We start from the raw sequence: 9,297 nt of genomic DNA on the forward strand, positions 1-9,297 counted from the left end.
CTGTACATAGTGTCTATAGAATGTCTTAGATATATACATATAGATATCCAATTACTATTTCATTTGTCAGAGCTTACAAACTTATGGTGTAGGCAGACATGAATATCAAAAATTAATTTTGATTTTTTTTCCATGCCTAGAAGTCTATAATTATTATTAATTTTGGTAGGGAGGTATAGGCACTAACTTATTTTTTTCATAATCACTTGGATAAGAATTCTTCACTAGTTATTCTGACAACTTTTTTTTCCCCTTTTCAATTTAATATATGTCATGATATGCATATTTTTTGGTAAATACCTACCAAAATCTCTGAATGATCAGAATGTCTTATGGTTCCCTTAAGCTATCAGTCTTGGCCTAGAGAGAAAAAGACATCTATAAGAAGCTCTTATCAAAACGAAATAGAAAATATTCCTGTTAACTGATTTGCAGTAAATAATTGTATGCTTCCTTATTCAGGGTTAAAGTCATATATTCTACTATAACTTGTTATTTCCATGACTAAGTCCTATACATTAAACACTAACTTTATCTTTATATTTTACTTTAGACAACAATTGCTCGCATAAAATGAACTTTTGATTACTCTACCTTTTCTTTCATTAACTCTGGGGTAATAGTTGAGTTTACAGCAGAAGTGAAAAAATTGGTTGTGCTGGGTTTTGCTGAAGTTGAAGGCCTGGAAATTCCTGCACTGGCATGTCTAATGTTTGTCATTTCTTTTTGTAAATATGGCATCACTTCTCCTGCTGGCTATAGAGGAGAATGAAAAAAAGAAAAAAAGTTTGCAGGTTTAAGCACAAAGTAAAAATTGGGAAAGATATAAAGCAATGGGATTGAGATGGAAGGTAAAAATTTTATTTTAGAAGTAAGTGCTTTCAATAGTTTTCTAGATCATAAGCTGTCCTTTAGCAAAATTATGAATATACCAGCAAACATTGTTCTATTAATACCCGCTTTTAATCAAGGGTGCCTAGAAGAATACATGGCACATAGCAATCCCTCAGTAAATGTTTGATGAACTGAGTGAATTGAATCTTGACTGACAAAATGTTACAGGGTAAAGATGTAATAATTGTTGATGGAATCATAATAAAGTTCACATTAAAATGAACAATAGTGCTGGGCCCTGTAAGTTCTCAGTTGTTGATTTCTGGTGCTAGCAAAGTGTTCTAAGGAATCTTACCATAACAGCAATTTCAGGAGCTGTGCCTATGAGAGGATCAAAGGCTACTTGCTGCTGTCCTCCTGGTATAAACTGAAAAATTAGAAAATTAAAACAAAGTCTAAAAATATGTTGTTTTACCTCCCGGGACTGTTAAAGACTCCCCAGCTTCTTAAATTAATTTCTTGAAAACAAAAATAATTTAGATCTGAGAAAGAAAAAAGCAACTCGTGACATCTGGGAACTGGTCTGACCCAACAGCTCAGCTTCAGTCAGTGTTCCTAGCAAATGGCCTGCATTCTCTGCTAGGTCATGGTGTTCTCCCTGATGAACATAAACAGTCCTACAGAACTCCAAATCAAACAAGGTTGTCTTGAACACGAAGAACTGACACAAAAACCAAGACCTCTTCACAATCTTGTCTAAAGCAAGGTCACTATGTAAGCCACAAAATACCAAACACCTTCATAGTCTGGCTAATATGAGACAAAAATCACAGTTTTTGTCTTACACCATTATTCTTGCCTTCTTGGTAAGAATTGTTAAGATGCCCAATCACAAAACTACCTCCACTTGCTGAGAAAACCCAATACAGAGCTAACCACCACTTTGTTAAACTCTCCCCCAAATCACCTAACATGAACCAAGTGCTATGATAAGTCATTTTAATACCTTCTTATTAAGGGTAAGGTCAACAATTATTACTTCTTCACCCTACAGTTCCCTGTGATGTATGTTCTTCCCCATTACAATGAGTGGATAAATCAAAATTTGTTCAACTATAATTGTGTTCCTGGTAGTAGCCACTGGCAGATTTAATAGATTATAATGAAAGAAGATTTAATGTCATGTTTTTTAGAAATGAAAAGTATACATTTACTTACAGGTTCTTCTTGTTGTGGAATGTATTCAAGTAGAGTATAAAATGGTACCTGTCAGATTTTTGAAAAATGCATTAGATGAATTTTGTTACAAGTTTGTGATAAATGATTATTACAATTAAGATTTTTTTTAATATTCTATTAAATATTCCTTTTAAAGTTTAAATATTCCCGGTGGTAAAGTTCATTATTGTTAAATTACCAAGAATCTTAATACTATATCATTTCTAGGTTAAAACTCTTTTTCTGTCTTTAAATTAACATGACTTAATTTGAGTTACTACTACCAGTCATTTAGACATAATTTTCAGTTTTCTCTAATTTGGGTTGGCAGACTTTAGCATAGTGGTTAAATTACTTTTTTTTAAAGTCATTTCCATTATAACTAAAAGAATGCTAGTTATGTATGACCAAACTGAATTTATATTAGTTATAAAAATACATTGAAAATACACAAAACTCAATATATTACTTAATTATATCTCAGGATCTAGTGATCAGAGGCACCTTTCATCATGGTAGCTATTTTTATCTTACCATTAAAAAAAGAACCTCTTCTCTATCTGTCTATCATCCATCCATCTATCTATCTAAGATATACACACACATACATATGTGTATATGACAAGAGGGATGCTAGCAGATGTTGAACGTAGAAAACTCTATTTTCCAAGGTGATTCAGCTTTTGGTCTCTGATTTTGTAGAATACCATTTATTGACTTTACTCATTCCAAATCCAGCTTTGAAGCATTACCACAGTAGTCTACACAAGTGATATGCCAGAAGAAAGCACCGTATCTTCTGTGACCATCAGTTCAAACTGTTGAGTTTTTGTATTAAATATACTCAGCTAGTCTCTTCTCTGGAAATGTTATCTTATCCTCTCCATTCTCAGATGAAACTAATCAGAAGAAAATCAGACATTTACTGTACCTGCACCTCAAGTTGCTGCTGCCCTGCTTGTTGAGGTAATTGTGTAGAGGTGTCTGTTTGTAGAGGTTGTTCCCAGGGTAGGTACACGTACACTGGAGAGTATGGAAGTGTCTGTTTGTAAAAAGGGAAGTATGGAAAGGATTCCTTTAGATACGCCGAGGCTATTCTTTTATGTTCCTTAAATGTGAACAAAGAAATGCATAAAGAAACCCTTCCTAAACTGTAGGAAAAACTTGCATCCCACATGATATTGGACTTGGTTGTTTTTAAGGTTACTTGGTCAAGCACACTTAGGAAATAATGGGATCAACTAAATAAATGAGTCTTTTGTAAAAAAGGACATCTCAGAGACATTATATACAAATTATTTTGCAAACACCTAAGAGGAGGATAGATTATGTAGGATTTTCTCTGTTTTTTTTTTAAAATCATCATTCTGCAGAACATAGAAATTCTACCACAATGAATGGAATGTTAAGAATGCATTGCCTCTAATTATTACCATTTTATTGAAATAATCTATGTGCAATTTAGAACATTTAGAAAATCCAGAAATAGAGAAGGAACAAATAAAATCAGCTACAACTTCATCGCTCACATTATCATGTATTGGCTTCTGCTTACATGTCTTGGTGTGTGGGTGTATGTGTATGTCTTTATGGAAAGTTTGGCTCATAGGATACACATACGATTTTGTATGCTGTTCTGTTTTTTGCATCATTAAGAGACTATATTACATGAGAGTTAAAACAAAACTATGGTTCAAGGAGGATTATGTTCTTAACCCTGGCTAAGAATCAAAATCACATATTGAAAATTTTAGAAGATAGTCGTATTTGGCATCTGCTGTTGTTGTGTGTGGTCGAGTCCATCCTGACTCATAGAGATGCTATAGCATCTACACATAGGGTCTGATTCGTTAGGCCTGAGTTAGTTCTTGGCATATGTAATTTTCAAAATTACCAACAGAATTATGATGAAAGCAAGGGTGGAAAGCCACTGATTTAATGATTAAAGGAGGAGTGGAGAATTATATTCCAACTCAGCTGTTTAATTTCATTAAGACTGGGTAGTCTCTTTAAGACACCATTTCCTGATCCTTAAAGTGAAGTAATTCCACGTGTCATGTTTTCAACTAGATATTTATGACAGACAATGAGATAATGTCTAGAAGTAATTTTTGTTTTTTAGTAGGTATGAGGCAGGATAAAAACTGGATAATTAGGATTACAGTAGAGCCAAGCAGTGTAACTGTTATTATCAGGAGGTCAATGCCTTTTGGTGAATAATATCATTCATCTATTTCCTTGTTTTTTGAACCCAGGATATTATTTAAAAAAAAAAAAAAATTTGGATCCCTGGTGGCACAGTGGTTAAAAGCTATGACTGCTAACCAAAAGGTCGGCAGTTCAAATCTACCAGCCACTCCTTGGAAACCCTATGGGGCAGCTCTACTCTGACCTACAGGGTCACTATGAGTAAAAATCAAGTAGACAGCAATGGGCTAATGGCTAACGGTCCTTGCTTTTTGAACCCAGGATATTATTAAATTGACCACCTAATACTGGAAGATTTTTCATATTAATATAATGATTCTACTAGTTTGCATTAATTTTTCTTAGATTTTTGTATTTAATGGAAACCACTACCATTTGATAGTAAAAAGCAGAATTAAATTCATAGTATACAAGAACTGAATTGACCAGAATTTCAAAACAGCCAGAAAATGTGGACAAGTACTGTTATGTCTAAATATCATACAATTTTAGTTTAATCCATCTACCTCTGAAACAAAATTTAGGGTTGAGCAAACTCAGCCCATGTACTAATCCCATTGAGTTGTTTCCAAATGCCAGCTTGTGATGTAGAGAGGGCATGACATAGGGCTTAGTGAGCCCCTTTATTTCCAACACAGCAATGCCCTGGAAGCCCAAGAGTCCTGGGAACTCCCTAATAAATAAAAAATAATAACACGTTGCCGTCGAGTCAATTCTGCCACGTAACGACCTTAAAGGACAGAGTAGAACTGCCCCATAGAGTTTCCAAGAAGTGCCTGGTTGATTAGAACTGTCGACCTTTTGGTTAGCAGCAGTAGCACTTAACCACTATGCCACCAGGGTTTCTAGGGACTCCCTAGATTCCAGTAATTGAGGAACTGTTAATATCAACGAATTGATGCTAGCCCAGCAGTGATGGTACCCAGGCAGTGATATCATTATATGGCTTTTATAGTCTTGTAATAGGAGTCAGAGCTAGAAATAGAAAATACAACATTCAATACCATCTCTCCAGTGGTATACTATTCATTTACCTGTGCCTGCTCTTGGGGCAATTTGAAGGAGACCACGTAAGGCATCACCTGCCAAGAAAGGAATCATAAAAAAGTTATACTTGACCATCAAAATTTATGAGTGTCTTTTCATAGACTTAGCCATAAACATTTATCATTGGTATCACCAGACCTGATGACAAGGAAAGGTCATATACTGTATCTACCATTGTTGGTGCAAATTGCCTTTGCAGTTTAGATGAAATATCCTTAATTTTCTTCTCCAAGACATAAACACTTCTTCTGATTTGTGGCTGTGATCCAAGAATAGCTAATGTGAGTGGTATTTTTCATGTTAGGAATCAAAAAGGATGAGGAAGTACTTGTGGCACAGTGGTTAAGTGCTCGGCTAAGGTCGGTGTTTCAAACCTAGAGGTCAGTGGTCCAAACCTATCCTGTGGCTCTGAGGGAGAAAGATGTGGCAGTCTGCTTCTGTAAAGACTGTAGCCTTGGAAACCCTATGGGGCGGTTCTTCTAAGTCCTATAGGATTACTAAGGGTCTGAATTGACTTTAACAACATATCATGAGAAGGAAGTGTTGCTTGAAAACTCTTTTCTTATTTATATTTGTATTCACTTTCAAATTTAGTGTATCTCTATCTCTCTTCAGAACAAAAAGACGGAAAACTCACGACTTACGTAATTAGGGCCCTGTTGGGTCTGCAGTGGTGTTTGAGGCTGTGAGGGGTCCACCTGGCCCTGTTGAGGTCCTTGGGCAAAATTCACCTGTCCTGGGGAAGGTATCTGATTTGGGAACAGTCCAGCAAATTGATCTAGGGTTGGTGAAGAGAACAGGGAGAGTCCAGGAACTTGAGCCTGCTGTTGCTGTTGCAGGATCCCAGAGAAAGGAGGAGTCAATGAGCTAAATGGGCCCTGGAAGGACATGAAAGAAAGAAAAAAAGTCTTTCTCTTTCATGTCAAAAAGAATTTAAAAGCCATCCTGAGCAACAAAGAGTCAAAATTTAAGCAGTTTCTATATTTCCAGTAGTGCTACATTATAAAAAAAGAAAGCAAACTGATATATTTTGAGCCACGCAAATAACAAGAGGCCCAGCTAAATCCCCTGTGGTTGTGAGAAATAAGGGATAGCATGAGGGGATAAAAGAGCACAGATTCTGTAGTTCCCAGATTGGTTTCCAATCTTGTTTGGTTTTTTTTCTTCACTGGTTAGCTGGGCATGACTTTAAGTAAAATAGTTCACTGAACTATCTAACAGGGTTGTTGTGAGAATTAGTGCCTGGCATATACAAAGTCCTCAATAAATAAATGTTAATCAGATCCTAATTTCCTACTTCAGTCTTCAAACAAATGGTCATAAGAATATATGGGACAAATTCATAACTTTAAAAATCAAGATTTCAAAATGGAAGCACAGAACATTTTCTTCTCATATAAAGCCTCATATGAAATAAAAAGTAGGAAAAAATTCCTCTTAAAATAATGATTGAGATAAAGTTACCTGAAACTGTAGTGGCAAAAGCCGAGCATTATTAAGATTCAGAAGTAACTAGAAAAGGAAAGATAATATGAAAACAAGACTACTACACATGCTAAAACTATTAAGAACAATGTTTACCACAAACACAGCGTAAGTCGTAACTGGTTAATCAGTTTCCTGTTAGAAGTGAGACATTTTCTCATTAAGCTTACAGAAAATTGCAGTGATTAGAGGTTAGAGTTGAAAACAGGTTTGGAATTTAACAACCTCTCCCCTGCTATTTTTGAGACTGTGTGACGTTCTTCCCCTCCAGGGGTTTAGTTCGTCATTTTATGCTCTCAAACACCTATACACACATGTACTAGCTGCTGTCAGAATGAAAAGGTATAAAAACTTTTGTTTCTTCTTTGAAGAATGTACAATCAGACGAGGGAGGCAAAACTAAAATTGTAGCAGTGACCTGGTACGTAAAGCAAGCATGAACATTGGAAATGCATTTGGATATGCATAATAGCTGGTGGATAGGAACGGAGGAGAAATCAAGCGAAGGCTTTTCTCTCGTCTCCAAAAAAAAAAAAAAAAAGTAGAGATTGTTTTAAGTATTTCAACTAACCTCATTGCTGTTGCTTGTTGACACAAGGTGCTGTGGGATAAGCTAAAAATAAAACCAGAAAGGGTAAAAGACAGATTTGCTATAGGTTTTATACCATGCGATCAGTTGTATCATGAAATCACTTACTGGGGCTGCCAATGTGGCTCCCAGGAGCCCAAGGAGAATTATTATTTTCATTTTCAGATGAAATACCTAGAAAACAAGTTAAGGTGATAATCAGCTTTAAAAAGACTCTTTACTAAAAAATCTCTATATCAATAAAATTAGTTGATATCAGAGGACTAATTAAGTTAATGCTACAGTATTTACTTATATTTTTTAATTTAAAATGAAAAAGACGTAGTTTTAATCTCTAAAACAGAACTTATTGTTTTTCCCAGAGCAGCTGTTTACTAAAAACCAAATTGTTTGCTTGTCCTTTCAGCTTAACCAAATGACTCATTTAGTGACATATGGTGTAGCTGAATAGGTTAATAAATAAGATTGACTCATTCCTGGTACTGCGCTACACTCATGGAGTGGGTCATTCAGGCAATGGGAAGCTCAAGACGGGGGTCAATCAACTGGCTCCTTATTATAAAAGCAACTTTAATATCTATGTTAAAAATGTGCTATAGTAAAGATCTGACAATACCAGTCCAATACCAAATAATCTTCATTTAAAAGTCTGATAACACTAAAATATATTAAAATTAGACTGAATTAACATTTTTCTAATTTAGAGAAATAGATCAAAACATCAAATTGTTATATTTGTTTATAGTATAACCTGCACAAAGATTTTATCTCTTGCCTTCTAGATATGAAAATTCCTGCCCCAGTTCAAATCACTGACCCAAAAAAGTGTTTAGGTTGACCTTGATAGTCTGTCTTGCAGAAATCACTGATTTTGGTTCTTAAAACTATGGAAGCAAAGATTTGATATCTTACCTCACTTCTTGGCCTGTGAAGAGAAATCTAGAACAGTGCAAGATCTGGGTTCTTTTTATCTTTAACCTCTGCTTAAATTTTAAAACCCATCTTTAGAAAAAAAGGACCGATCATTTTTTCAAAGGGACTAGTGATTCAGTGGGTTTCAGACAGTGGCTTAGCTAATAACCCCTTTCCTAATCATCTATGTGGTATATGGATACCCACACTTTTAGTAATGTTATTAAATTATCCCCTGAGAAACATTTTGTTGTGATCATTCTTCACCTCTACTTTGGTGATGACTCACTCTTCTAGAATGATTTTGTTCTACTCCTTCTTTTATAGTTCTTAAAATGGATACCTTAACAGTAACTTTTAAAACCTTTATTAAATTGAAGGACAAAGGGTGATTATTTTTATTTCAAGAGTAAAATACAGAAGTATCTGACATAAGGCATAGATCTAAAAGACAAAAATTTAAAACGTCGTTAGGGGACATTAAAGATTCTTTAATTCTTCAACACTGGATTGAGTAAATAGGAGCTAGCTTCATTTAGGTTTGATCCTGAAAACATTAGTGGATCTCCTTCTACCTATAGAATGAAATTGTAAAAAAAATTACTAAATTTCTAGGTCTATGAAATGTATATCCCCATGTGATCATACTGATTTTGAATGAATAATGTAATAAATATAGAAAATGATGATTACCATTTTTAGTAATGAGTAAATGTTTTGTATTAAAAAAATTCCCTTTTACTAAGTATAATTTCAGCATTCAAATTACAACGAATTATTACTATCTTTAAGTTGTTTTTATTTAAATTACTGCCATAAAGGGAGTTCTTTTCCCCCTCTTGTTTGTTTACTGTTAATATTGACCCCACTCTAATAGATAGTCCAGGATCACAAGGGTTGTGATAATATGTTATCCATTAATTTTCATTTGGAAGAATTCTTTTGGCTACTTTAATCTTGAACACTAATATTGATTTTGTCATGAGTTCAGGAAGACAAAACTA

General features: G+C 34.6%; 1 protein-coding gene across 1 annotated transcript; it reads right to left on the bottom strand.

Annotated features, from left to right (window-relative positions):
• Positions 1 to 218: 218 nt before the first annotated feature.
• On the bottom strand, positions 219 to 7,540 carry ODAM (odontogenic, ameloblast associated). The gene is made up of 10 exons (XM_004383334.2): positions 7,490 to 7,540; positions 7,364 to 7,405; positions 6,772 to 6,819; positions 5,952 to 6,185; positions 5,295 to 5,342; positions 2,984 to 3,094; positions 2,053 to 2,100; positions 1,190 to 1,261; positions 595 to 756; positions 219 to 360 (listed from the first exon to the last, which is right to left on the bottom strand). Exons 1-10 carry the CDS (start codon positions 7,538 to 7,540, stop codon positions 331 to 333), a joined length of 846 nt encoding a protein of 281 aa, XP_004383391.1. The 3' UTR covers positions 219 to 330.
• Positions 7,541 to 9,297: the final 1,757 nt, after the last annotated feature.

Source organism: Trichechus manatus, unplaced genomic scaffold (genome assembly GCF_000243295.1).
Source record: "Trichechus manatus latirostris isolate Lorelei unplaced genomic scaffold, TriManLat1.0 scaffold00108, whole genome shotgun sequence".
NCBI classification, from domain to species: Eukaryota; Metazoa; Chordata; class Mammalia; order Sirenia; family Trichechidae; genus Trichechus; species Trichechus manatus.